The following is a 27,252-nucleotide window of genomic DNA, read 5'->3' as shown; positions in this document are numbered from 1 at the left end:
GCCAACAGCTGCATGGGCAGAAATGGCCAGGGCCTCTTGCAGGGGTAAAACAGGGCTTCGGAAACGCCAAGGACACTGTCCAAAAACACGAGAACCTAGAGAAATGCAAGTTCTCTAAACGTCGTGCGATTGATCAAGCAAAGAAGTAAGTTTCACTGTCTATGTTTCGAGACGCGTTTGAATCAGGTATCACCTACAAGTAGTGAGCAGGGAGACCGGGCGTTATTTCTACCTCCCAGAATTCATCGGGAAAAGTTGCCATTCACTGATGTAGAGTACCTGACCAAGTGCCAATTGACCCAAACGCTGTACCTAGATTGAATAATACCCCAAGTAAACTCGCCCAAATCAATTTGATCAACCTCACGACTCTGTCGTCGACCCAATGGGAAAGCAATCATGGTACATGAGCGGGTACGCCCACTTCTGCAGCTCCGCCGGGTCATCCCCCTCGACCAGGCTGCCCCCGATGTGCTCGACGCAGTGCCGCGCGTGGTAGAACTGGTGGCAGCGCGCGTCCATCCACTCGAACCCGTGCTCGAGCGCGTACGAGACCTTGCGCCAGCAGTACAGACAATGTAAATCGTGCGACTGGTGGTACGTCGTGTACGCGACGCTGAAGTTGCCCGCCTGTAGCAGGCTGATTCCTTGAAGGCCTGGACGCACGCGCTGCGTGATGTTCGTGTCCCAGTACCACGGCCACAAGACGTGCATGTCGCCAAAGCGCTCCTGGAACTCGTCCACGACGTCCTGCCAGCCGCACTGCGAAGGAACCCAGGCGCTCAGCTGCGGCTCGAAGAGGCAGCCGCGTTCCCGGGCTTCATCGGGGCTCGCGCCGCATTGCTTTCCTCCGTTCCCGTCTCCAGCGGGGGCGGACGGGGAGGTGAGTGCGAACATGAGTCCGAGGCTTCCCGCGAACAGGACCGATAGGAGCAGGACCACCTTGAACGGCGGTACTAGCCCACATAGAATCACCCGACTGCGGTCGCGTAGCGAGAGGTCTTCTTGCTTGTCGGGGATATCGTCGCCATCGTCTGAGTTTGAGGACTTGCTCGCGGTAGAAGCGCCATCAACATTCGCTTCTTGGTCCGGTACAGGGAGATAAGGCGACCGAGAAAACCACGACGTGAGGCCACCACGCCGTGAACTCGAGGGCAATTTTACTTTCATAATGGAGTCCATGATTGGTTTTGAAAACATGTTGCGATAGGTGCACTCAGCTAGAGAAGAATGCTTGATTGCATGTGGGATAGTTGCTGTGAACTTGTTCTCCAGGCTCGCAGACGGTGGTATTCCGTCTTCCCCAGGGTCGATGGCGATTCTGGCCTCGGCTGCCTAGTTTGAGAGTACTGGCGCGACGACTCATCCTATTTCACGAAGTCGCCAGCACTGCTTGCATCATGGCGCCCATGTAGCGATTGGCTATGTCATTTTCCATAGGCCCTCTGGGCAGTGATTGGTCTTCGCACGAAGCCCGGGACCCTTGGCGCGTCAATCAGAGTCCAGTGTGAGCGCTGCTGGGGTTGGCGCAGTCCTGCAGGAATAAGCGCCTCTATTGCGGCAGTGTCTCGTCGGGGCTACGCACCAAGCACCGGGCCTGGAGCTCGGAGGACTTTAGTGAGTGAAGCTTTCATTGTGTTAAGGTAAACTATTCGGACCATCCAATCCAATCCAATCCCCCGACCAAACAACCAGTTACCCAGCAAGTGAGACCAATCCTCGTCTTCCAATCATGACCACCATCACCACTACCACCACTCCTACCACTGTCACCATGGGCAGCCTCCAAGACCCCAGCCTAGACAGTCGCCTCCCCGAGTCCGACAAAATCCAGATCCTCCTCAACAGCACCCTCTACGACGAGTCCCTGCGCGACCTGGCCTACATCCCCCGCTTCCAGCACCGCCTCTCCATCCTCAAGGCCCTCTCCATCCCCGCCGGGTCCCGCATCCTCGACATCGGCTGCGGCCAGGGCGAGTCCACGCTCGCCCTCGCCCTCGAGCTGGGCGAGCGGTGTCGCGTCACCGGCATCGACACCGCGCTCCCAGACTACGGCACCCCCTACACCGTCAGCCAGGCGCAGGCCCATTCGCTGCGGTCCGTCCTCGGTCCGCGCATCGAGTTTCATCGGGAGGATCCCGCGACTCACCTTTTGCCGGAGGAGTCTGGCGATCTTCAACAGCAGACCACTCCCAAGTACGACGCCGCCGTCCTCTGCCACAGCATCTGGTACTTCCCCGACCAGGCCACCGTTACCCAGCTCTTCCAGACCCTCTCCCGCGCCGGCATCCCCCGCCTCTACCTCGCCGAGTACGACTACTCCGGCCCCCTCCCCGCCCAACAACCCCACATCCTCGCCGCCCGCTCCCAGTCCCTCTTCCACGCCTGCAAGACGCCGCGGGCCGCGGGGCGCTTCACCCTCAACATCCGCGCCGCCCCGAGGCGTCCGTCGTGCTCGACGCCGCAAGCGCCGCCGGGTTCAAAGTCGTGCGCGAGGGCGTCGTCGTCCCCGACAAGGGCATGCTTGAGGGCCACTTCGAGGCGCGCTACACGCAGGGCGATAAGTACGCGGCGCGCGTGCGGGCCGAGGGCCTGAAGTCGGAGCAGGAGGCGGAGATTTTGTCGTACGCGCCGCGGATCCGGGAGGAGTTGGAGAAGCTCAAGGAGGCGGGGATCGAGAAGGCCATGGTGATGGATACGCTATGGTTCGAGTTTGAGCTGCAGAACACTGAACCGGAGAAGTCATTATAGAAAATAGATTAGTTGATTGCACACGGAAATAGCAAATTGAGTTGCTCTCACGAAACTTCATTTTGAAGGCCGAATTGTTTCTTTGTTCCTTTCAGGGCGTCAGCTCAGTACTCTAGCGAGCTGCACTAGACACCCATCCCTAACAGTGCAAAAGGATCGCGTTGCCAAGTCAGCATCTTGGCTGTCTAATAGGTAGAGCTTATTACTAACATTTACAGCTCCATGTGCCGCCACCTCTTTTGCGAGTGAAGTGAAGACTAGTTGCAATTGCACCCAAGTTACCATCAAGACCCTAGACAGTTAAAGCCAGATTACATACCCGAACATTCTCATTATTGTATATTCTACAATCTACTCGTGGGTCCTATAACTAGCAAACAACTCCGCCGCCTCCCTCACCTCCTCCGGCCTCCCATCATGCACCACCCGCCCCCGCTCCAGCACCACAATCCGATCATACTCGAGCGCCGCCTCGAGCCGATGCAGGATCGAAATCACCGTCCGCCCCTGGAGCGTCTTGCCCACGAGCTCGGTAATCCGCTTCTCCGTGGCGACGTCGATGCTACCACGCATGCATATTAGTAGGTGACTTCGAATGGAATAGTAAGTGAACGAAAACGTACCTGCTCATAGCCTCATCAAACAACACAATCCCTCCTCTCCTCGACCCCGCCTCCAGCACAATCCGCGCCAGCGCCAACAACTGCATCTCCCCCGCCGACAGCGTGACCTGGTCCAGCGTCGCCGCGAGCCCGCCCGACGCCTCCACCGGCTTCCAGACCCCGCACTCCTCGAGCACGGTGACGATCTGCTCGTCCCCCTGCACATTACCGTCCGGGTCGAGCGTCTCGCGCACAGACAACCCGCGCAGCAGGACGTCTTGGGAAATGACCAAGAAGCCCGACCGCAGCCGCTCGAGGCTTACGTTGGCCACATCGACGCCGTCGATGGTGATAGTGCCCAGGGGCGTGTCGATGAGCGACAGCAGCGAGAGCAGCAGCGACGACTTGCCCGAGCCCGTCTGGCCGCAGATGGCGACTCGCTCGCCCGGCTTGATGTCGAGGCAGATATCCTCGAGAGCCCAGACGGTTTCCTTCTCATCGGAAGGTACGTGGTACGCCGCGTGGACATGGTTCAACGTAATGCGCCCCGCCGACGGCCACTCCTGGTCCGGAGGAGCAGTCGGGTCTAACGGTTCCTTCTCGAGCGGGGTGCTCGTCTCGAACCCCTCGATCCGCGCAATGCACGCCAGCGACGTCTCGAGCGACGTCCAGGCCGTCAGCAAGTTGGTCAAGCTCTCGCCGAGGCTCGCAATGTTGAGCACGGCCACGCCGATCCCCGCCGCGCTCGTGACGCTGGACTGGCGCAGCGCGACGGCCGCGCCAATGACCAGAACCGACAGGCCGGCCACGAGCATGTTCATGACAAAGCGGAGCCACGTCTGCACCATGTAGAGGAGGTACACCGGCCGCTGGCTGTCGTCGATCTTGGTCTGGAAATCCCGATGGACCGAGTCCTGCCACCCGTGGGCGCGGATCGTGGGCAGACCCGAGAGCGTCTCGGACAGTTTCGACTGCAGCGCCGCCTTGGACTCGAGATCCAACACGCGCAGCTGCTTCGACGTCCGGAGGTAGAAGTGCTGCGTGAGGACCAGCACCAGCGCCAGCACGGGGATCGACGCCAGCAGGTACACGGCCGACACGACAATCAGGATCACCTGCGCCGTGCACGTGAAGAGCGTCGCCGCCGTGTTGAGCAGGTCGATGGGCAGCTTCGAGTCCACGAACATGAGGTCCTGGTTGAACCGGTTGACGAGGCTGCCCGTGTCCACGGCGCTGAGGAAGGCGAACTTGGCGTTCAGGACGGTGCGCAGGAGCTTCTCGTGGAGCTGCACACCGGAGCGGGGCACGATGAAGAGCATCAACTGCATGACCCAGAGCGCGACCACGATTAGTGGAAGGACGTTCAGGAGAGCGTAGATGCCGATCCAGTATCCGACACTCTTCGAGTCTGAAAACGCCCCTGTGCTCGCTTCTGTCCACCACATGGCCCATACGTCGGGGAACCTGAGGCAGAACGCAAAGGCTATACCCCCGATGAAGAACAACAACATATGAAGGTGACCAATTGAGCGGAAGTACGCTCGGTAGACTTGTCGGTCATTCATCATCTTGGTTGGACCTTGCTCACTTTCAGCCGTCTTCTTTGTCGGCGTCTCCTGAGACTCCTGAGAGGGCAAAGTAGTAACATCGGATCCCGTCGCCACACGAGGTGGTGGACCGTACGGCTCGAGGTGCCCGGATGGGTTGATGATGAAGGCATCGTCAGCCAGTTGAGCGATGAAGTCATCATGGGTGGTCTGCAGGACAGTGATGCCCCACTGTCGGGCGATCCCATCGGGTCCAAACAAACGCGCCGTCATGTACTCCTTTGTGCGCTGGTCGATCGCACTGAAGACATCGTCCAGAAGCAGGATTGAGGGGCGGGTAGCAATCGCACGGGCTATGGAGAGTCGCTGCCTCTCTCCGCCGCTGAGCTTCGCCCCACCGCTCCCGATGGTGCTGCCGGAGGTTTGCGTGTTCAGGAAGGACTCGAGCGCGCAAGCATCGACGATGACCCGTCGCAATTGGGTATCATCGGCCAAGTCGTCGGTGACGCGGCTGAAGATGCCGTCGCTAGCACTCAAATTCTCAAGCCATGGGTTTTGGCTGCAATAGCCGACGGTGCCCCGCACGTTGATCTCTCCGCTACAGTTTGCCAACTCACCCAAGAGTGATTGTAGCAATAGAGACTTTCCTGAGCCAACTGCCCCTTTGATGACGATATGCTGACCGCGACGGACATTCAGATTGATCTCGGTAAGCATTGGACTCGCATCTCGCTCCCAGCCAAATGAACCGTCAACAACGCTGATCAATGTGTCCTTTTCTACCTTTTCGAAATCTGAGGACTCAGATGGAGAGCCGCCTGAAGTGTGCTGTTGTAAAAAGCGTGGGTCCTGTTTTGCCTCCTTTCGGAAGAACTCCGCCAGCCGTCCCGCACATGCGAATGCAGAACCGAACGACGGGATGATCTGCAGGAGCCGGATGAGCGGGGCAGAGATGAGGGTGATGAGAACGAGCGACGAGAACATTTTGGCGGCGTCGAAGGCGTTATTTTGAAGCGTGGTGCCAATGTATGCACCAAACACCACGACGGGGGCGAGGGTCACGGTGGAATATGCTTTGGGTATGTTAATATCTACACTTTGGTGTCGATGGCGACTTTGATGAGGTACTCACAGGCTATTAGGCTTCCGACAATCAGCCTGCGGAAGATCTTGGAAGCAGCGAACTCCAGCAACCGGAGCTTCTCAAGGGTGGCGTGGACGGAACGATTCGACCCCAGCATTTTGATTGCCTTCATCGAGCTCAACATCCTCTTCGTAGCCGCCATTCTCTTCTCCGTCGCCGCCAACCAATTGCCTTGCTGAGTAGCAATGTGTTTGCCAACGATGATGGATGCCGTAGTCGATACTGTGGGAACATCAGTTTCAGCTGCTCATGCGTGAACGAATAATCAAATAGCTTCGTGGAAATAGTTGCGACAGGATAGGTCAAGGCATAGTGAAAGAAGTGCTTACCGAGTGCTACCGCCAGGACCGTGAGACTGGAGGGACCCAACTGCCGCCAGAGCAGCCACGTCCCGATCGCCGTCTCGACCGGCGAGATCCAGAGCTCGTGCACGTAGGCCAATGCCGCAACGACTCTCTGTACATCCGACACCATCAACGTCAGAGCCTTCGCCTCGGCCCCCTTCTCCGACATGGAGAGCGTCAAAAGCTTTTGGGAGATGGAGTCGAGGATGCCTCCCCGTATCATCACAGAGACCTTGTACGACGTGTTCCAGTACCAGGCCGTAGATACCTAGAGCAAGCATTTAGCATGAGGCTACGGAGAGGTCAGAAGGGGAAATACGCACAGCCATGCCCGTGTAGATGAGGGCGGCGGCGCCAACCAGGCCGCGCCCGGGGAAGTCCGAGCCGAGAAGTCATTGAGATAATCAATGACAGCTGATGTCAAGAACGGCTGGGCGAAAGTAAATCCGGAGAGGCACAGTCGTGGAATGACTGGGGACAAGCTGTACCATCCTACGGCACGGAAGGACGAGACCAAGAAAACTCGGGCATCTATGTCAAGTAATCAGCCAAAGGTCCCCAAAGGAGAACGTAGTAAAGCTTTACCTTTGTGGCCTGATATGAACCTCGGGAACTTGCTAGTCAAGGAGGAAGACGCCAACGACGCATCGATGGCGCCGATATTAGATAAGTCCAGGCTTCCCCTATATCCGCGGAGGAGCAAAGGCAAGATCCAGGACATGAGACTGCGGCCGAGGAAGCTGCTGGACTCTTCGGGTGAAGAACGAGAGGGCTTGGGCGAAGAGCCACATGCTAATCGAGTATAGCTGTCAGTGGCAAGCAGCAGCAATTGGACGGCGATGGCGGCGATGCTGGTGGATGCGAGGAAGCCGCCGCCATAGAGGAACCACAGTGTCCTGGCACAGGCTGCCCTAAGAAGTAGGGTCAGGCTTAGATAGAGACCAATCAATAAGGACGACCGCTGCGAACGGGTGTGCTCCAAGAAGATGAGAAGGGCCAGCCCCAGAGCGGCGACGAGGTCCACGGCAGCCGCGGGAATGGTTGCACGTGTGTGGCGTTCCCTATTGAGGGAGGTCCATACGAGGATAGCCAGTTCTAGTAGACAAAAGATGGTCGCCACACCCTTGAAATATCTGGGCTTAGCAGAGCACCAAACAAAGCGTGTATTTGGCGGGGGTGGTCACCTACCAGTTTGCTGCAGGACAATACGCTGAGGCCCGGCCTCGCTCTTTGGCGGAGCAGGGGAAGGGACCAAATGGCAGCGGCGACAGTGAAAAGACACGAGGGCAGCAGCCGGAGAATGGCCTCCTCGAAAAGCAGAGTAAAGTCGGGCGGCCTGCGGCAGGGCGCAACGGCCGGACCGAATTGCTGTTCAGCTTCCCACCCACAAGAAGCCATGGTAGTGTGTGCTTGTGTGAGTGTGTGTATGTGTAAGAGTTTGAATGGAGGCGGCTCGGAATGGCCATGCACCCGATCGCAGATGGTTCAATTCCAGCCAAAAGGCAGACGAGTTGATGTCGTGGAGCTGCTGTGAACAATTCATGAAGCTGCCACAGCTCAAGTGACCAGACAGCATGGGCAATGAATCCGGTTGTCTTGGGCCATGTTTTGTTTGGAGGCCTGCAAGACGCGCGCGCAGTTCTGCTTGTGTTGATCTTTGAGCAATTGGAAAGGGCCTCCTCTGGGCACACCGGTTTGCTCGCCCAGTGAGACAACGAAGCGCGTAGAGCGCGTTAGGTACTTACTTACAGCAGTAGTGCTTCCATACCTAAAGTACAGTGGTGTTTCTTTACTTTTCCTTCCCGTGTGGGCCTTCTCGTGCTGACTAGCAACAAGCTGGCTGCCTGAGTGCCGTCGATCCAGCGCCTACTGCATCATCCCGCGCCGACACATTCCTGGCGCGCGGACTTAAGAAATGAGGGGTAACAGCCAAAAGCCGAGTTGGGCTTTTCCTTCCTTCCAGTCCCTAGCTGCAGCTGCAGCTCCAGAAACAAGCCAAACAAGTCACACCAACCGTCCCGTCCGTCTGCCCAAACATGAGGCCAAGTCCTAGCTTGCCAATGCTGGTTGCGCACGCAACCTCAACTCAAGCTGACGTTTCCCCACAAACCGCCAGGCGAGCGCTGCATGTGGAGGGAGGTGGCCGATAGCCGTTACGCGGTCGTCGATCTTGCCGAGGCTTGGCCCTTCTTGGCTTGGCCGCGACACGCAAAGGGAGTAAGCAGTGCACTATTGGCGTCTCTCCCTGCTTACCTAGGTCAAAGTCCCATCCCTGCTTACCATACGGTCCATACCTCCTACTCCGGTCTCCCTCCACCAGCCTCGACCAACGTCAGCATGCGGCAGCCGGGTGCTGTGTCACATCACGCCCCGGCGGTGATCCCTCTCGATCCAGCAATCTTGGACGACGATCCAAAGTTTACCGTGCCAGAGACCGAATCACGGTGGTTTACGCGCGCAGATTCCTGCCCCGTGTCTCAATCGGGTGGAATTCCTTCGGTTCCGAGGGCTTCCGTAGGACTGCAGGAGCATACGTATAGCGCATCAGCGCCCTTCGCTGGCTCCGGTCCACATCCACTAGTATGGTGCAAGCCTTCCCGCAAGGCCCTTGGCTGCGGGCTCATCGACGATGTATTGATGATATACAGTATATAGGGGGTTCAGTCGTGAGATTAGGCGCGAGCTTCCGTCGCTGGTAGTTCCTGTTCCCCCTGGTGAATGGACGGGAGAGACTCGCTCCGCTGTCATTCTCTTTCTGCCACCTGTCGACTGCTCTGAAGCGTGCGTTGGCGACTCGCGGCGCCGCGGCCACCCATTCCTTGCTCTTTCCATCCACAAACGCTTTCAGTCAGTGCGGATGGCTCCGACTCAGCGCACCAAAAGCGGCTGTTGGACATGCCGCTTACGACGCAAGAAGTGCAGCGAGGGCGGTCCTCCTTGTGGCACATGCGAAGCCCGTCAGATATTCTGTCACGGCTACGGCCGGAAGCCCGACTGGAAAGACAAGGGCGAGAAGGAACGCCAGGAGGCCATGAGGTTACAGCTCGAGGCCAGAGGGAACGAAGCCCGCGACACTGCCGTTCCGTCTGACCGTCCTTCGAGCTCAAGCAGTAGGAGGACCGAAACCCGCGATGCCGCCGTCGGTCCTGAACCCCCGGGGATTGGTAGCTCACCGCCCCCTGCCGGCCAACCGACAGGCCCCGAGGATATGTTCTTCAACATGGACTGGTCTCCAGAGATGGTCTCGTCCTTTTCCAATGATTTCACCTTTTTCTCTTCACCCACCGCAAACATCGGGGACAATAATGACTTGGAAGTCGAGCCTGTCCTCTTCGCAGACAATCCTGCTCATAATCATAATGCTATGTCGGCGGCTGATCCATGGCCACCCTGGGAAGCAAGCACCAGCGGATCTTCCGGATCAAACGTTTACACCCAGTCTGAGCGACTATCGTCTGATGCTGGGTCGTCGCTCCATGATCTACCGTTGTCCATCGCCACGACCGAAAACCAAGGTCGCGTGGACAAAGAGATGGACCTGATCATGCATTACATCTCCCACTTCTGCTCCTCTTCAAATATCTCTACTCGCCAGAGGACTTCCAGTTCGTCCAGAGGCTGGCTTCTCTTTGTCCTCACACGTTCTCCGGCTTTCTACAATGCATCTTTGGCTATAAGTGCATACCAACAGCACCATACCTCTTCGCAGGATGACACCCTCCAAACGGGATTCTACCATGACTACCAGGAGTACAGGGCGCAGGCCGCTCGACTGTTCTCCGTGCTCAACCACTGCGGCATGTGTTCCTTCCCGGTGAGGATCTACTATGTGCCGTTCAGCTATCGCGGTTGGAGGTAAGACTTTTGATATCTTGTACCCCCGATCTCCAGCAATGGCTAATATCCGTCTAGGCACTTGCCGGTAACACCCAAAACTGTCAATCATATATGGCCTCAGCCAAGTCGGCCATGCTCAGCGGTGAACGCATAGAAATGGCGCGGCCGGATCCACCAGAAACTTCCGCCATCCAAAGACCGCTCTCGCCCCTTTCCAGCATCCTGTCGTCCACGACGGCTGGGAACAAGAAGCCCGAAAAGTCGTCGTTTGGGTCTGCCATGGAGCGCAAGGCCATTGCCGTCTCCCAGTGTCTTGTGGTCTGGAACGACCTCTTGGTCTGCTCTATCCAGAAGACGGTGCCGGCCGCCCATGAAACATACCGAACATGGCTCTCTGATCCGGAGCTCATGGCTCTACTGCAGGAGACTACAGGCTGTGAGCCGTGGGTTCTAAAGGCGATATCGGACATCACCCAACTAGAGGCCTGGCGCAAAGACCAAGAGACACGCGGTGCGCTAAGCATCCGCGCACTCGCTGGGCGTGCCGACAAGATCGAAGCCGCCATCGCCGGTGGAATACAACGACTTGCCCTGGCTGATCCTGGATCGCCCGCCGTGCAGCCCAGCAACCAAACATCAGGTCGCCGTGCATCTTCTGCTTCCTCTTCCTCAACCTCAACCAATCATGTCCCCTCCCACATCCACACTAGCATATTTGCGCATGCAGCCACTACCTACTTACATATCGTAGTTTCGGGTCCGAAACCCGGCATCTCCGAGATCGGCCACAGCATCGATCGCGCCATCGACTCCTGGAAGGCCTTCTTGGCCCTTTTACTACAAGTACTGCCACCCGCGACGGGAGGAATCAGGGAATGGCCGCTCGCGTGGCCGCTGTGTACTACGGCCAGCCTCGCCACGGGGGCGCAGCGGGACTTTTTCCGAGACTTGATCGCGGACCTGTCGCAAAACACCACCATGACGACCTGGGCAACTAGGACCGTCTCGGAATGCAGGACTGTGGTGGAGAAGTGCTGGCTGGAGATTGATCAGCAGGCCTCGGACGGAGCCCCCGTCGTGCGATTGGCGGGATGTCTTTCAGAGGTGTGGATTTTGTCACTTATTCAGCTAGCCACTACAATCTACAAATCTGCTGTAATCACCGAAGATCATAACCCTTTGGAGTCTCGTCAGCACATCTACTGAGATGTGATGCGAGCCGATCCTGCATCTATCGGATAAACATTTGCTCTCACTGCACCAGGCAAGTCGCTTACGCGGAACAGCGGAAGACGTGCTGTCACTAGTGATGCAGGGGGTGTTTGACCACTCAAGAGCCATCACGTCACGGCGTAATTCCGTAGTCTGCCGTAGTCTATGTGTCGTGTATTTTGTTTTGCTGTGTGGTAGAGCGGGAGATCCCGTGGCAGCGGAAGTGAATGGTAGAGACGGACAGAACTGGTTGGACTAACCAAATTTGCCGTGCCGCATGAAGCAGGTTTGACTAGTTTAGTGTGCTTAGGTGCTGGATGCGGTGTAATTTCATACCTGCATGGTCAGCAAGGCCAGCAAGGTTCTTACTAACTGCCGTTCGGTGATGTAATGGAAACGTGTTACGCTTATTCTTATATGCACATGCCGTATGCACCCACCGCTGCCTCTGCCGTGCCCGCATGGATCCATGTCCTTGTCGATCAGAGTCCGTGGCGCCAACGGGCGCCAAAGCTAAATGCCCCCTTTTCCGGTTCACCCTGTGCACGTACCACCACCAGCGCCGCCACCACCAACGACGACGTACCAACGATGAATGTGTTGATGAATTTCAGGGGCGTAGGAGGGGGGCATGGGCGCCATCACCGTTGTCGATACCATGGCTATCGCAACACTATACTCCACGATATGTGCTCGTATACTAGTTTTAGACATGAGATAGAAAGGAGGACCCTCATCAATGAGCAGCTGCCATTAGCTATGATAGGAACGTTGTAATAATTACAGCCATTGTAATCGGTGACAGTATCGCAGGTATTACAGCAACACCAGCGACGAGAGCATACCCATCGTGTCCTATGAATTGTAGCATGCCATAGACCATGAGCACGTCATCACACACAATTGTTGCTTTTCCTCGGTCCATGGCAATACCGCAGTAGGTCGCCAACCTCTTCGTAATCCGCCATGGCCTCAGTCACGCAATACCCAGCGTCTCTTCCCGAACATGGCAACATCTACCAACACGGCGCCAGACCCTTTGCTTGCGCCAACCCAACAGAGACGGCAAGGCGCTTAGGCGAAGGTGTTCTATCCGATCGGCGCTGGACGAGTATGCCCCTCTCCTTGCCGGATGGCCAACGGACTTGCATAAAGAAAGGGGGGAATCTCACCTCGACCATCTGGAAAAATCATCAGCAACCGCACCAAACATCGCACAGCACCGACTACTAACAATAACACTACTTTAGCTTCTCAAAAAGCCCCCTTCCTACTACAGTCCACGCCGCCTCCAACAAAGTCATCAACATGAAGTTCTCCGCCGTCGTCGTCTCCACCCTCGCTGCCGGCGCCTGGGCTGCCCCAGCTTCCGCTGTACGTGAAATCACTGTTACAAACCCCTGACCCTTCCCAGATACACAGCTATAAGCTGTACTGAATATCGCTAATTCGATAACAGCCCAAGGCCGTCGCTGCCCGCGAGGCCCCGCCTCCGTCGAGGACTACGTCATCCCCATCGACAAGAAGCGCCACAACAAGCGGGAGGCCCCCGCCAGCGTCGAAGACTACGTCATCCCTATCGACAAGAAGCGTGAGGCCCCGGCTTCCGTTGAAGACTACGTGATCCCGATCGACAAGAAGCGCGAAGTTCCCGCCTCGGTCGAAGACTACGTCATCCCCATCGACAAGAAGCGCCACAACAAAAAGCGCGAGGCCCCGGCCTCCGTGGAGGACTACGTGATCCCCATTGACAAGCGGGAAGCCCCAGCTTCAGTTGAGGACTACGTCATCCCCATCGACAAGCGGGAGGCCCCCGCCAGCGTGGAGGACTACGTCATCCCGATCGACAAGAAGCGTGAGGCGCCGGCTTCTGTTGAGGACTACGTTATTCCCATCGACAAGCGCGAGGCCCCGGCCTCGGTCGAGGACTACGTCATCCCCATTGACAAGCGTCACGACTAAGCGTCCTCCTCTGCCAGGGATTAGGACTGCGGCGACCCCTATCCTAAGAGCGCCAACTGGGCTGGTGCTCTTGGGGGCCGGTCCGGGTGAGCCAGCAACGATTTACGAGTCACGTTCGTTACGAGGAGGAGGAGGAAGGGGAGGAAGCGATGGACGAAGGGGGCGGGGGGTTGGGACAGACAGGACCGATATCTGCTTGACTCGTGCGGATTATCCTATGAGTGTTTATCTGATTACTTGCTTGACCACGACGAGGTAGAACGCATGACGAGCCTCAGCTACGCTCATTAGACAGGATTCAATATTTAACCGGGTCGTCCATCGCATTTTATTCAGCCCCATAAGTGACTCGATGCTAGAATTTGACGGTGTTCAGACCAACTATGTTGTAACTGTTGAGATTCATGAGAACGACCTTTCCACAGCAGCCGATACACGGTCTTGGCCTGTTATGAACGCAAACGACATGTGAAGGGTTGACTTTTCGCATTCACTTCATCCCTAAAGTAGACTATGCCAGGTGTGTCACAGCAATTTGCCCGCATGGTAGACACTCGCTGGATCAGACATATCGCCAAAGGACAAAACAATATGTGAGAAGCAAACGAGCGGGTACAGGGCTATCAACAAGGCCATTTAGGATATATTGCACATGAAGTAGTATATTCGGAGCCTTACAACCTTCTTTCTACCTTTGATTAACTCATTGTCTACTGTTAAGATGCTTTGTCCCAACACTCTCCGCACAAGAGAACTGAAATACAGCTATTTGATACCCAATCTTCCATCAAACCTCCGAGGTCCGCCCAGTGGGATCCTCATCAAACTACTTATCAAACTCATGTAGGTCATCGTTGTTGCTGCGTTTTGGTGTTAAGGCATGAATTGCTTGTGAGAGAGACGTACGCTGCTTACTCTGGAGATGTATAAAACGTCAACTACGTCGTCTGGTGTATGGTTCATAAGTCTGATCATAGGAATGGGAAATCTCTTACACTGTCCAAGTTAGCCAAGGGTGAGTGTTGAGCCGGCATCGTGGATACTTACTGCACTGTCTCTCACGGACGTAGGCACAATACCCTAGAGTGCACGAGTTGGTACTTGGTCTCTGCGTTGCAAGTGATGGACTTCAACTCACGGCCTTGAACTGGTCTTCAGGCAGGCTCATGGCCACCGGCGACCGGAGATACAGCCACAGGCACGATAGAATGAGCCACCTCATCCTGGAATTATGCAATGCTGTAGCGGGGGCTCGGGTGTTCGTTGCTTGTCTCGTTTCTCTCTTGTTGTCCGAACGGGTCTTGGTCAAACTTGCCTCGGGAATTTGGAAGTTGTGAACATTCGTTCTTCACTCAAAGAGACGCTTGTGGGGCTTCAGGCTGGCCCAATGAAGCTCAGGGGGCGTACCAATTGCAATGCGTTCCGCCGGCGCCAAAATCTGGCGCCAATACCATGGTCGCGGGTGGGCACCCTAGTCACCCCCAACACAAAGGGTCACCATACCCCACCGATATCTTGTAAGCAATATTGGCTATAGTCTCTCTGTATCTTGAAGCTTCACTGTTTCCCATCATTCTTCATCCCAGAATCGCATAGCACTACTTTGAATAATGTCTGCTGCCAAAGAAGGATACAAACCCTACACCGACGATTCGTCATCCGAGACCGGATCGGCCGAGGAGCCGCTGCAAGGCCAGTTCTGGCGTGCACCTTGGCCAGCCCCGCGAAACAGGTCTCGCTGGCTGCTCATTGCCGCACTGGCCACGTCCGTCTTCTTTGCCGGGACTACGGCGTGGCTCGGCGTCGAGGTCATCCGGATCCGGAACAGCGGGTCCTTTGGCAGGGGGTTTCCAAACGAGCTAGGTAAGTACAGTACATCCTCATTAACGGCTACGCCGATCTCCATTGGCTAGTCTGGGCATTATGATTTTAGCCGGTGCTAATACGCACACTGCCAGCCCCGGCCAAACACACAATTGAAGTCGAGTCGCAGTGGTTTGAAGGGAGCCCCGCCTTTCTCGACGACGGGTTTGAATACGTACCACCGCCAGACGATGGCATTCCGAGGCTCAAGTACACAGGTGATCCGACCCTGGAGGAGGATCGCAAGGAGATGGACCGGAACTGGGCCATGTACCATTGGGGTGAGTCAGAAATATCTGAATCTGTGGTTTGCAGAACATCCCACGCTGACTGAGGCTTCAGGCCGGTTCTTCCTACTCGAGGAGCACGAAGCTCGAGAAGCTTGGGGGCCGGACTATCAGAAGTACCATGCTCCCAAGCAGGGAGGCTACGTTGCCGCGTAAGTAGTATTGACCCGATAGCCGCATTAGGAAAGCACCTCTCACACATTTACGCAGTCTCGAAGTCATGCATACAATCCATTGTCTCGTAAGTAGTCCAGGCCCATCTCCCTCTCCCCCCTCATCTCTGTACGAACTCCCAGATCAAACTGACACAATCCAACTACTCGTAGGACCACATCCGCAAAGGCTTCCGCCCCGACGTCTACCCGCCCGACAACGAGATCCACGGCGTCAAGCACATCGACCACTGCATCAACCACCTCCGGCAGGTGATCCTGTGTGCCGGCGACCTGACGCCGATCCCGTCCGTCTACTTCACCGGCATCGAGAACAACTATATCAACTCGGACCGGCCGCACACCTGTCGCAACTTCAAGAAGATCCGCGACTGGGTCTCGGAGCGGTTCAACGGCAGCCAGGCCGTGCAACCGGAGCCGGGCTCCGTCGACCCGGAGGAGTGGAAGAAGCTCAATGGGCTTGAATGAGTTCAGAGCTGGGATAGCGGCATCAACTTGCTTGTGTGGTAGAGAGTGATATAGGCGATGGCCGCCTCATGTACTGCCTACTTAGAGTGGATATGACTTAACGAGGAAACACCGAATTAGATATGAACGAATTTGCTGTATTTATGACCCACTGAGTACTTGCCGAGACCAGGGATGAGATCTTATGTTTAGAACTTACCAGACCGTGACCAATCCAAAAATAGTGCACTAGGTGAAAGCATACGTTCACTATTTCAGTTATTGGAAGGTATGCTTTTGCCGCGGACCCAAGTGACTCAGATTATCTTTGGGCATTCTTCAATTGCCAGGGTTGTAGGCCGGCAAGCTCCAAAGATGTCAATTTCCGCTTCCTACAGTCATGTACATATATGCGTAACGAACAACTAAATGAACACCAAAGTCTCAAGATGGCCTCAAGCATCAAACGATTCTCCAATCTAGTCACGTTAATAACGATAACACAAAAGCCCACCCGCCGTGTCCATGACATCCTCCACCACGGGATCATCGTCGGCCAAACCCGCCATCGGCAAAACATCCGTCATGAAGGATCCGCCGTCCTCATCGTGGTGATGACGGAAATCCGAGCTGGGGCCGCCGTACTCCTTCAATCTCTTTCCTGGGTTCCGCTGCTGCCACAGTGCCCACAACCGATCGACTTGGGTATGGTGCAGCCAGAACACGGGGTCTAAACGTTACAATCAGTCTCCTTAACGCTATTTCCCTGCTAACAATACAGAAACAGTTAAAGGGATAAATGAGACACAGATCTTACCATTCGGCGCCGTAAACGTCAAAAAGTCCCCCCTTGATGAACTGCGGAATCGCATTGTGCGGCCCCTCCTCAAAGTCCGCGAAGAACGCCTCATAGTCGGGCTGGCTCAGCGTCTTCTCGACGCGCTCGGGCGAGATGAGCCGGTGCACTGTCGGAAGCAGCTCGTCGCCGGGCTCCGTGAAGTGGCGGCTGAGGCAGTGCGGCTCCATGGTGACGTCATGGGAGTGGCCGGAGCTCAGGGCCTTCCAGGGGCGCGTGGTGTCGGCGAAGGGGCCGTCCTTGACGCAGTACCTGACGTCTCCGTCGTCGTTGCGCAACAACGGAGTGGCCTTGCCGTTGCTGCCGAATCCGGCGTTGGGGTCCCAGACGGGTGAAAGGGACAGGTTGGCTGAGTCGAGGGTCCAGTCCCAGTAGCTTTACGCCTTTGGGGTCAGTTTTTCTGCCCTTCTCAGGGATGGATCTGATAATCACTTACACGAATGGCCCTGCATAGCTGCACTTCTCCCTCAGCGCCTTCTCATACAGGTGCACGTACATCCGGTGCCACGGGAGAAAGGCGGCAGCGTAGTGCGAGTACACGCCCGTCTTGGAGTGCGCGTAGATGAAGTCGTCGTAGTAGGACGTGCCCGCCATGAACTGGGAGGGGTGGGCCATCAGGCACTTGACCGCCATGATGTAGGACCACTTCTCCTCGGCGTCGATGGTCCGCCACTCGCGGCGGACGTGCAGCTGGCGGCATCCTCCTTCAGACGAGTGCGAGTGGTGATGGTGCACAGCTGCCGATTTGTTGGCCTTGCGATCATCCCCGGGCTGGAAGACATAGTAGGTCGCGAAGAAGACGGCGATGATGACGATTAAGAAGATGGTCGCACACAGGCGCTGCAGCCATGTTCTCCGCTGAGCGGGCCTGATAGTTGCATACTGGTCAGTCATCCAATACAGTTGTTACACGGTGATAACCTACGTTCTCATGTGAAGTTGGCCCAGGTCGGTAGCGTCATCGTCGTTATAGAGACGTGCATATTTCGGCCTCTTGCTCCTCAGGGATTGCGGAAACGCCCGGAACTTCCCTTGTGTCCAGGAACTCAAAAGTGAAGCCATATTGGTTTGGGGTCATTCAACACGGGAGTTAAGACTGCCGGATAGGCGTGATCAATGATGTCGGCAATGGTGCAATCTATCTGGATGCGGGTGATGTATGGTGAAAGTAGGAGCTGAACACACATTCCCACACCATAGCGAGTCCACTGCCCGGGCCTGACGAGATTGCCTCGACGAGAGGGCTCCATTGCTGGCGAAAGCACGTTGGCGCTGCTGGGCCTGTTGTTTGGCGCCGTCTCTCCATCCAATGGGCATTGCGCGCTTGGCCGCCCACGGGGAGCCACAATCCTATGTCGTCATCATAGTCTGTAAAGCTCTGATTGGTCCACAAGTCGAACGTTCAGTGAAAGCTACGCTGTGTCATTCATGTCATTTCATCTACATGGGCCATACAGTGGACAAGACGCCGCGGGACTCGTATCTAAGAGTTCGTGACGATTTCGCATCCAGATATCGCAATATGCCCAAGTCGAAAAAGTGAGATTCTGGGACAACACACAGCACGGCTACCACGCCGTCGCGGACCCTGAAGCCAACGTTCATGATGGCCCATACTCCTCCAGCTTAGTCAGCCGTTGGACATCCAGACTCCTGCAACAACATGACAGCTTCGGAGATCATGTTCAGCGTATCTGGGAGCTGTTCATATGGGCATGTTTCATCTTTTCCATGTTCCTAGTCCTCGTCCTGTCCGCCTTGACGATTCTAGCCTGGCCATCCGGAGACCAGCCCAAGCGCTGCGTCAACCCCGGTGTCCGGCGAGAGTGGCGCTCGTTGACCTTGGAGGAGAGGACGGGGTTCATGAGCGCCGTCAACTGCCTGAGCACGGTGTCTTCCGTATGGGGCAGAAACGGCACCATCTACGATGACTTTGCCGAGCTTCATGGAGGGATAGGATCCTGGTGTATGCATGCTCCTACAACTATATCAATACCATAAACATCGTCCGTCGGCTGATGACATCTTATCGCAGCTCATCGCTCTTCATCATTCCTACCATGGCATCGACATACCTTATCCGTTTGGGAGAAGGCGCTACATGAACATTGTGGGTTCGAGGGTCAGATACCGCAAGTCCCCCACTTTACATATCATCCTCTTGTCAGAGCCCGATGGGGACTAACTCTATCCCTAGTTACTGGGACTGGACCGCCGACTGGACCGACCTCGCCGCCTCCTCCATCTGGAGCCCCGAGACCGGCTTCGGCGGCGACGGCAACCACAGTGGCCCCGTCACTGTCGGCGAGGGCCGCTGCGTGACAGATGGCCCCTTTGCCGACCTGCGGCCCATCAAGTACAACCACACCTATGTGACGCACTGCCTCTCCCGGGGTTTTCGGGAGCGCGGGCCCCAGGGCCAGGACCTGCGCCGCAGCTTCCGCCCGGAGTCGATCGGCAAGATCATGCGGATGCGGACGTACTCCGACTTCGCGCACGAGCTGGAGTACCGGCTGCACAATTCGCTGCATTACCTGGTTAGCGGGGATTTCCGGGCGCTGACGGCAGCTAACGGTATGTACTGTCTGTCTATTTACTTCCCTTGATGAATATGAGTTAAAAAAGGCTATCAGATCCCATCTTCTACGTCCATCATGCGCAGATGGACCACCTGTGGTGGCGGTGGCAGCAGGAAGATCTAGAGGCCAGGCAGATGCAGTACCAAGGGAAGCACATGTTCAACTCCCGACAAGCGAGAATGCTACGGTAGAGGACATGCTCCACTACGGGGGTTTTGTTGACGACATCCCCGTCTCTCAGGTAATGGATACACAGGATGGACATTTATGTTACCGTTATTAGCGTTTAGATGCAATCATCGCTCAAATTTGTAGTTCATTGGTAATCGCCACGGCTTTCAAATCAGAGACTTCTCATACAGGCACGGGTGACAGATGTTTATTCTCAGACTTGCTAAGTTCAGGTGTGTTGAGTTTGCTCGATTTTGAATCACTTGTTTCTGCTAGCCTGTGCCGGTTCGAGTTGAAAAGCAGAAGAACAAAAAAGGCAATTCTTAGACTTGGCGAACACTGAAGGATCCCGACTTTCGAAACAACAAACAACTTAGCATAAGACAGTAAGATAAGATTTCTTCCTAGTCCTCTAGTCTACGCACTCCGCGACCCCGAAACACACAAGTCCCCGTCCCCAAACATGGCCCGCGCCGCATCCTCCCACATACTGGCCGGCTCCAGCACATTCTCCACCGTAAAAAACCGCCTGCAGTCCGCCGCCTCATAAACAAACTGCAGCGGTGTCTCGTCGTCGCCGGGTCCATACGCATCCCGAAAATTGACGCCGCTCTGCCCGTACCGGTCAAACTGCAGCGGGAACTCCGCGCGCAAGGGCGGCGCCAGGGCGGCCAGCCTCTGCGCATCCGCAGGCGGCAGCACGTCGGGGGCTAGCCGGAGCGCCGTCTGGACGTGCTTCTCGATCGCTTTTAGGGACCAGCGCTGCCCGCCCCGCACGCCGCCGACGGCTTGCATGGGCCCGGGGCCGCGGCCGGCCCCCGAAGGCGAGGGTGCGGACGCCCTGCTGGCGGAGGAGATCGACGAGGATGGCGCAGGTCGAGGGCGCAGCGGCCGTCGGTCATCTGTAGTAAAGCATTTTATTAACCCTCCATTCGGGTCATGTGCACTTTCGGACTCACGACCACGATGTCCTTGGCGTCAAACAGCTGTCGTTTCGGATTAAGGGGTATACCGCCAAAGCCCCTTATCGGGTCTCGAACCGTGGAGGCACGATCAAAGTCGAAATGGGCGTATAGGCTGGACATATTGTCTCCTTTTACTTTGGGATCTAGGTAGAACTCCTTTAATGAGCCAAGCGGCTCTGCGGTACTGGGTCGGACTGCCTGGCTGTAAACGAGCGGCGGGTCCAGTATTGCTGGCTCCTCCGCCCAGGCCGCGGAGAAGACCCCTGGTCATCAGTCCCAGTAGTTCGGTCGAGCGAAAGCGCGTGGCCGAGTAGATACTCCCATCCGGAAACAGCGTTTTGAACAGGTTGAAGGCGGGGACGATATCGCCTCCTTCGTTTCCAGACAAGTCCAAGACCAGTCTCTTCTTGCCCAGATGGGCCACCTGCGTCAGAAACTGGCTTATCGTCTCGGCAGCCTCCCCGTGCGCCGCCTGCAGAGGGAAACGTAGGCAGATGGAGCACAGCGACGTCGGACATAGCGGGACCGGCAGACGTGTATCCCCGAAAATGGCCACCGCTGTCCTTAAAGTCCGGTCGGGGAAAGGCGGGATCGCCGCTGGGCGGGACGTCCCAGTCGGGCGGCGTGATGAACTCGCCGGGGAAGCTATGGAGCACGGGATCCGATCGTTTCCGGCAAGCCACGTCAAACAGCCCCCGGCCGTTTTCGTAGGTCATGTCTCCGTTGGTTTCGGACCACATGGCCAACACCTCAACCAGCACCTCCGTCCCGTTGTCAAATCGCACGACGTAGGAGGGCTTCCCTGGCCATAGTCCAAATCTGCTCGTCCAGGCCCCGCTGTCGAAGTGTTTGGAGAAGTTTCCTGTCGGAGAGGGAAACAGGCGGTTGTATCTATGCGATGTGTAAGCACGTAGTATAATCTGGCAAAATTGGGCAAAGTGCGTTCTACCGAGCGTCGGGATCTTGATACCCTATGTACAACGCTAGTTCGGACTCTAAGAAGTAGACCGCGTCGACGCCGTTGATCTCTACCACGTGGGAGACACTGCTTGGGTGGGCGCGGAGAATTCTAGCATCGGCTGTTCGCAGATGGGTCAGCCACACCGAGGTCATTATGTCATGACGAACGCAAAAGGGTCACTGACAGACCGTGTACAGCCGGGATAGTTCGATGCCATCTGGGGAAACCGACACAAGAGGAGTATCGTGGGTGAAGGCGAAGACCTCTTGAGAACAGAGGCCAGCCAGGAGATGGCCATCGTTGGCGCGCGTCAGGAGAAGGCTCAAGTCTCGATCAAAGTCGAATTGGTTCGAGTATCGTCCTGAGGAGACACGATGTCTGATCTTCTGGAGGCCGCCATCTAGATCGGTTGGGAGAGATGGATAACTTGAAGGTGGTTCTGGGTATGCAATATCAGGATATCATTCGCGCATTGTGAGTTTAGACAGAGACGTACTTCTTAACTTCTTCGTCGTGGATTGAAACTGGAGGTATCCATCATAAGCATCTAGAAATGCTAGAGCTGATTCCTGGTACAATGGCATAGACTGAAGGCATTCCAATGCCTCTGCACCAGGTATATGGCCAAAATTGCCCTTGCCTACAATGGACTACTAAGCTGATTGTGCATAAGGTAAGAGGAATGGAGCGGCCAGTACATACCACCCGACTTTTTCCACTGCCAATACGACGCCGAGATCCTCCCACATGAAGACTTGAGTGACGAATTAGACCATTTGACATTGTTCTCAACCAGTGCCGCCACACCAGCTGCCGCAAAGGCTACGATAGCAAACGATACCTTCATCGTGATGAGGCTGCACAGCAGAGCCACTCATCCAAATTCAGCAATGCATTTCGTCTAGCCAATATCTGAAAGCCAGGACATACAACATGCCATGAGTTCTACGTCATATGGTCCTTTGCTGGCTTAAGCGCAGTTGTGGGCGAAAGAGATAGAATTGGCGGGGGACGGTTCATTGTTTCGCCCCTGATCAGCGCTTGCAGATCTGCCCGCCCCCGCGCCAGCGCCAAATCGTGCATGCACACAACAAGACACGGCACATAACATCATCTGCCGGATAAGGAACTGGACCTCACATTTCCGAGCTAATGTCAACAGTCCTCAAAACAATTCTGCTAGACCATCATCAACTTGTTCTACATTGCCGATAACATGGAGAGTTACGGAGACATTTCGCTACGAAGATCAATGTCCCAGTCATCATCCACCTCCGACGACGTAGAGGAGAAGGAGCAGCTTCTCGACGGCGAAGACAGCCAGACCGCCGGGCCGAGACAGGCCAAGCGACGACGGCTGCCTCTTCGTATTCTCGTCACCATCGGCTTCCCTGGCCGCGCTCAACCTGGCCTTCATCACGGCGTTGGTCGTCTTCGTGGTCCGCAAAGGGCAGGCCGATGCCCAACCACCGTCGTGGATGCCGCCGGAGCGGTATACCAAGAAGCTATTCATTTATCAGTCCGTCTTTGGGGATGAGCCGAGTAAGGAGTCTGAGGGACAATGGACCAAGCTCATTCCGAGTAAGTGATGCCCTCACTTCCCTGACTCAAATTGTATGGCATACCTAATCAAGAATGCGCGTGTCACAGAGGGAAAAGGGTGGATTGACGTCGATAATGATACCGCCATCCCATATATGCACGGCATGGATCAATCCTTACCCAAGCAGCAAGCCATGATATCCGTATTCCATCAATTACACTGTCTTGTGAGTCTTCCCAAAGCCAGTGAAGCAGTACGAGAAATGAGACGTAGCTAATCACAAGCACTCGCCAGTACATGACCAGAGCCGGCTACTTCTCCGCCCGGGCCGGCAACCTGGACGAGGTTAACGCCGGCCACCTTGCGCACTGCTGGGACTACCTGCGGCAGGCCATCATGTGCGCGGGCGACACCACCCTCGAGTGGCTGCACGCGCCGCCCGACAACATCGGGAGCACGGGCTGGGGGTATCAGCATACCTGCAAGGACTATGGTGCGCTGTTCACTTTTGCGGAGCGGTACCGGTCGACGGACAAGAAGGAGATTCATGGGAAGATTAACCATTCAATGTAAACGTCGGACTGAACTGTGATGCCCCGTGGGAGACATCGGGGTCGGAAGAACTGGTTAGCCTAGAAAGATAGGTATACATAGCAGACGAGGACCATCATACAGTAGACCTTAGTAAACTGAGAGGAGTGCGTATTTGCCTCGCTCATGTAGACGTTTTCATTGGGAAAATTTCTCTACGCGCTGTGACAATGGCCTTCTTAACCCTCGGGACAATCTCAAAGCATCGTAGCGTCCGGAATCTCGCAGTTCTTGAGCAGCCGCGGTCGGTGGAAGGGAATAGAGCCTCAGTTAATTCCACTTTCACCATGTGTATCCTCCGACCCATTCCAGAACTGGTTCATTATCATCAGTCCTGCAAAGTAAGATTCAACGGGTCAGCTTAGTCTGCATCTGGACCGGTTTGACGGGCTTGGTCACATGGCCCTGTGGTCGTTAACGTTTCCAACTGTATCATTGTTTTGAGTCTCATTGTCTTCAGAAGTAAGCAAAAGTCTACGTTCATAACTCGCCCCGTACTATGCCGTGACCCCTTCTCCAAATCCTAAATAACATGCCCATCCACCACTCGTTTCGACTCCGTCCAACTAAGCAACTGGTCGTAATCCTTACACAAATGAACCGCCCCCGTCCCATCCGTCCCCATGACGTCCCTGTTGGGATCCTGGCCCTCCAGCGCGGTATCCCCGCAGCACACGATGGACTGGCGCAGGTATCGGAAACAGTGGTCGATATGCTTGTGCGAGGTCGGGGCGCTCATCGAGCCGTCCAGCAGGCCGTTGTACATGGTCATGATGCTGTGCTACACAGTGGCCGAGTCAATATCGTGAACACGTTGCGAACGGGAAGACGGCGCACATGTTTAGTGATTGTTGGGGGACTTACCAGGCAGTGCAGCTGGTGCGTGTACGCGACGCTGTACGTGTCTTTGTCGTTGTACTTGATGGGAGGCGGTAGCAAGTTCCCTTTTGGCTGTCCAAGCGCCACGAACCCGTTCCCGACTTCAGGCACAGTGTGCATTAGCAAGATATCTATGCGCGGCACAGGTGGCTATTGTACAACTCACCGGGCATATACGATAGCCAGTCGTTATATGTAGCGTTCTTGGATTCCTCTGTCGTGTGATCGCTTGTGGCCAGCGGATCACGGCCAAACAAGACCTGCCGAACGGGAACTGCATCGAAATGCCGTCAGTCTCACCGGAGTAGCAAACAGCGTCCATTATTAGGGGATCCTACATTCCGGCACCATGCTGTTGACCTCCCCCGTCAGACTTGCCGAACACGCCCGTTTCGTAGCAAATTTCATGTATAAGATGAGCACCAACCCAACCAAGATCAGACCGGCGAAGAGGCCGGAGAGAAAGTAAACAGCCGGGTGTCTACATCTCGCAGCTCTCTTGCCTCTCCCAGCGTAGCCGCCCTTCCTGTACCGTTTCTGGTAATGCCCGAGAAGTGCGCCGTCGTCGTCATCCTGCGAGTCTCGACTGGAGTCCATGCTGTAACGCGTAACACCTGCGGTCGCCATGGCGATGATGGGTTTAGCAGTGTCGATAGCGATTAGGGGGAACGTGGTACGAGAATTGATGTTGGTTGAGGGGACTATCTTGGCACCAAAGAGCTTTCTTTACGCAGCCAAGTTGTTGCTAGGACAGATTTGTGTCGTTGGTTTGGTCACACGTAGAGACGCTCTCCAGATGTCGGCGATTGGCACATTGTCGAACACGGCGTCCATCTGGTGTTCCGTTTCTGGCGGTGATGGATAACAGTAGGTGCGGCACTGACGCTGCATTGGCGCTGTACAATCGCTCCAATCATGCTTACCAGGTGCCCGGCTTTCAATTATCGGCCATGATCTGCACGTTGTGAGCCTTTGGAAGCAACTGGTTGGCGCGATGCTAGGCGCCAATCAAATTCCCGCGATCTGCATACCCACATACCTCCAAGGTTGCTTCTACAGCCCCCAGCGCCAAATACCCCTAGGCGGCTCGGTTTACGAAAGCTCGAATCAATCAGGGACATCACCTGCGACGTTCTAGATAATGTCAGTAAGATAGATAGAAGACATTGTGAATAATACCATTGCAGCAATATAGGAGTATCGCTAGGTCTAATCTTAGAACCACAACTGCCCTATCTGTCACGTCACCTATCATCACCAAGTGCCAAGCCATCCGTTCGACATGGTGCTGCCTCTTCCTTGTTTGGGATCCTGAAACGATGATCGATGGATCTGGCTGCATGGCTGTCAAGGCTCTATTGACTATCGGCCAGCTCCTAGGAGTAGTACTGTGTTCTTGTTCGCGATAGTGTCGACGGCAAAGGTGCGTCAAAACCTTTCGTCCGGCCGTCGTAACAGATACATAGAAACCAAACTCGCCGAATAGAAGAGGTTTGAGTAACGGGGCTCGGCAGAGGCTGCTGGATGATAGACAGACTACGGCTTTAGGCGGTACGACCCATGTCGGGTATTGTTAACCTGGAGTCGTGCGTCATTGATGGGAGCCGAGAATCGTGAAAGTGTTTCAGCATATCAGCGTAGGCTTGCCATGTATTTCCCAAGTGAAGCAGCGCCGGCTCCTCGTCTTCTGGTTACGGGCCATTGCCATTATGCTGGCGGATATGGATCTCTGTCAACACAGATGTGACCCATCCCAGACATAATGTCCACCTGTACCGTGTGGCCCCTTTCTGAGGGGCATGGTCTCCTGCTTCTCCTCCAGTCGCTGCTCCATTCGCTGCTCCAGTCGGATGTTCTTTTCCGCGTCGGACCGGGGCAGCATGAAGAACTTCTTGGAAAAGTAGAGCTGGACGAGCGATGTGGCGAAAACGAAGGCGGGCACGGCTACTCCGAAGTCACAGAGGAGGAGAAGGATCGTGACGAGAGGCGCCAGCAAGAGCCAGACCACGGCCACCCATGTCGCCGCGAAAGTGACAAGCGTCGGTGGTGCAGCGTAAGGACGCTCTGGGATAAAAGGTACTGCGCCTATTTGCAGCCATCCCACGAGGGTAGGCGCCGTGACGAAAATGAAGTATGGCAATGGAACAGGCAGTTCAGACATTGTGGGGGACGATGGAGGGAAAGATTGACGAAAGTAGGAGAGTGAATGAATGCTTTGCCAGATGATTTTTGAGACCTAAGAGAAGAGAGGGGAAAAAAAGACAATATGGACGAGCAGATTAATAGAGTTTGTAACCCAGCAGTCCGTTAGGGATAAGGTGCAGAGCCACCACTGCCACGACCACCTAGACCAGGAACTCAAAGTTGCCTAATCAAGACACAGTTATTACGTTCATTGGTCTGAGCTTAATTTGGGACAGGACGGTGCCGAGTTATCGGTTGCACATAGAGTGAGAGATATCGGACGGAAAGCTCAACCCTGTTAGCAATACGCTCATAATCCGAGTTCATCTGTAACGCTATAGGAATATTCACTTG

The 27,252-nt window shown here is 55.6% G+C and overlaps 12 protein-coding genes across 12 annotated transcripts; 6 read left to right on the top strand and 6 right to left on the bottom strand.

The window, feature by feature from the left end:
• Positions 1–363: 363 nt before the first annotated feature.
• Positions 364–1,182, bottom strand: PG997_005411 (uncharacterized protein; the record flags this gene model as incomplete). The annotated part of the gene is made up of 1 exon (XM_066809726.1): positions 364–1,182. One exon carries the CDS (start codon positions 1,180–1,182, stop codon positions 364–366), a length of 819 nt encoding a protein of 272 aa, XP_066673344.1.
• A 550-nt stretch (positions 1,183–1,732) lies between these two features.
• PG997_005410 (uncharacterized protein) lies at positions 1,733–2,751 on the top strand (the record flags this gene model as incomplete). The annotated part of the gene is made up of 2 exons (XM_066809725.1): positions 1,733–2,444; positions 2,486–2,751. The coding sequence occupies 2 exons, from the start codon at positions 1,733–1,735 to the stop codon at positions 2,749–2,751; spliced, it is 978 nt and encodes a 325-aa protein (XP_066673343.1).
• Positions 2,752–3,102: 351 nt separating this feature from the next.
• Positions 3,103–7,786, bottom strand: PG997_005409 (uncharacterized protein; the record flags this gene model as incomplete). The annotated part of the gene is made up of 7 exons (XM_066809724.1): positions 3,103–3,313; positions 3,375–5,973; positions 6,033–6,266; positions 6,374–6,656; positions 6,708–6,919; positions 6,974–7,511; positions 7,577–7,786. The coding sequence occupies 7 exons, from the start codon at positions 7,784–7,786 to the stop codon at positions 3,103–3,105; spliced, it is 4,287 nt and encodes a 1,428-aa protein (XP_066673342.1).
• Positions 7,787–8,515: 729 nt separating this feature from the next.
• Positions 8,516–11,431, top strand: PG997_005408 (uncharacterized protein; the record flags this gene model as incomplete). Its single annotated transcript, XM_066809723.1, has 3 exons — positions 8,516–8,973; positions 9,044–10,202; positions 10,301–11,431. The coding sequence occupies 3 exons, from the start codon at positions 8,516–8,518 to the stop codon at positions 11,429–11,431; spliced, it is 2,748 nt and encodes a 915-aa protein (XP_066673341.1).
• A 1,314-nt stretch (positions 11,432–12,745) lies between these two features.
• PG997_005407 (uncharacterized protein) lies at positions 12,746–13,399 on the top strand (the record flags this gene model as incomplete). The annotated part of the gene is made up of 2 exons (XM_066809722.1): positions 12,746–12,815; positions 12,897–13,399. 2 exons carry the CDS (start codon positions 12,746–12,748, stop codon positions 13,397–13,399), a joined length of 573 nt encoding a protein of 190 aa, XP_066673340.1.
• Positions 13,400–15,009: 1,610 nt separating this feature from the next.
• Positions 15,010–16,190, top strand: PG997_005406 (uncharacterized protein; the record flags this gene model as incomplete). Its single annotated transcript, XM_066809721.1, has 5 exons — positions 15,010–15,262; positions 15,358–15,543; positions 15,605–15,701; positions 15,760–15,790; positions 15,876–16,190. The coding sequence occupies 5 exons, from the start codon at positions 15,010–15,012 to the stop codon at positions 16,188–16,190; spliced, it is 882 nt and encodes a 293-aa protein (XP_066673339.1).
• Positions 16,191–16,657: 467 nt separating this feature from the next.
• Positions 16,658–18,087, bottom strand: PG997_005405 (uncharacterized protein; the record flags this gene model as incomplete). The annotated part of the gene is given in 5 exon segments (XM_066809720.1): positions 16,658–16,899; positions 16,911–16,927; positions 16,987–17,400; positions 17,462–17,893; positions 17,951–18,087. 5 exon segments carry the CDS (start codon positions 18,085–18,087, stop codon positions 16,658–16,660), a joined length of 1,242 nt encoding a protein of 413 aa, XP_066673338.1.
• A 669-nt stretch (positions 18,088–18,756) lies between these two features.
• On the top strand, positions 18,757–19,631 carry PG997_005404 (Tyrosinase; the record flags this gene model as incomplete). Its single annotated transcript, XM_066809719.1, has 2 exons — positions 18,757–18,989; positions 19,223–19,631. 2 exons carry the CDS (start codon positions 18,757–18,759, stop codon positions 19,629–19,631), a joined length of 642 nt encoding a protein of 213 aa, XP_066673337.1.
• Positions 19,632–20,192: 561 nt separating this feature from the next.
• PG997_005403 (uncharacterized protein) lies at positions 20,193–22,548 on the bottom strand (the record flags this gene model as incomplete). The annotated part of the gene is made up of 7 exons (XM_066809718.1): positions 20,193–20,677; positions 20,731–20,942; positions 21,002–21,631; positions 21,690–21,819; positions 21,886–22,140; positions 22,198–22,341; positions 22,404–22,548. 7 exons carry the CDS (start codon positions 22,546–22,548, stop codon positions 20,193–20,195), a joined length of 2,001 nt encoding a protein of 666 aa, XP_066673336.1.
• A 369-nt stretch (positions 22,549–22,917) lies between these two features.
• PG997_005402 (uncharacterized protein) lies at positions 22,918–23,817 on the top strand (the record flags this gene model as incomplete). Its single annotated transcript, XM_066809717.1, has 3 exons — positions 22,918–23,193; positions 23,336–23,470; positions 23,518–23,817. 3 exons carry the CDS (start codon positions 22,918–22,920, stop codon positions 23,815–23,817), a joined length of 711 nt encoding a protein of 236 aa, XP_066673335.1.
• Positions 23,818–24,358: 541 nt separating this feature from the next.
• PG997_005401 (uncharacterized protein) lies at positions 24,359–25,341 on the bottom strand (the record flags this gene model as incomplete). Its single annotated transcript, XM_066809716.1, has 4 exons — positions 24,359–24,616; positions 24,700–24,815; positions 24,881–24,988; positions 25,053–25,341. The coding sequence occupies 4 exons, from the start codon at positions 25,339–25,341 to the stop codon at positions 24,359–24,361; spliced, it is 771 nt and encodes a 256-aa protein (XP_066673334.1).
• Positions 25,342–26,446: 1,105 nt separating this feature from the next.
• PG997_005400 (uncharacterized protein) lies at positions 26,447–26,875 on the bottom strand (the record flags this gene model as incomplete). The annotated part of the gene is made up of 1 exon (XM_066809715.1): positions 26,447–26,875. The coding sequence occupies one exon, from the start codon at positions 26,873–26,875 to the stop codon at positions 26,447–26,449; it is 429 nt and encodes a 142-aa protein (XP_066673333.1).
• Positions 26,876–27,252: the final 377 nt, after the last annotated feature.

Source organism: Apiospora hydei, assembly GCF_038363865.1.
Source record: "Apiospora hydei strain CBS 114990 chromosome Unknown utg000004l_segment0_segment0, whole genome shotgun sequence".
NCBI classification, from domain to species: domain Eukaryota; kingdom Fungi; phylum Ascomycota; class Sordariomycetes; order Amphisphaeriales; family Apiosporaceae; genus Apiospora; species Apiospora hydei.
This window is presented reverse-complemented; position numbering and strand designations above follow the sequence as displayed.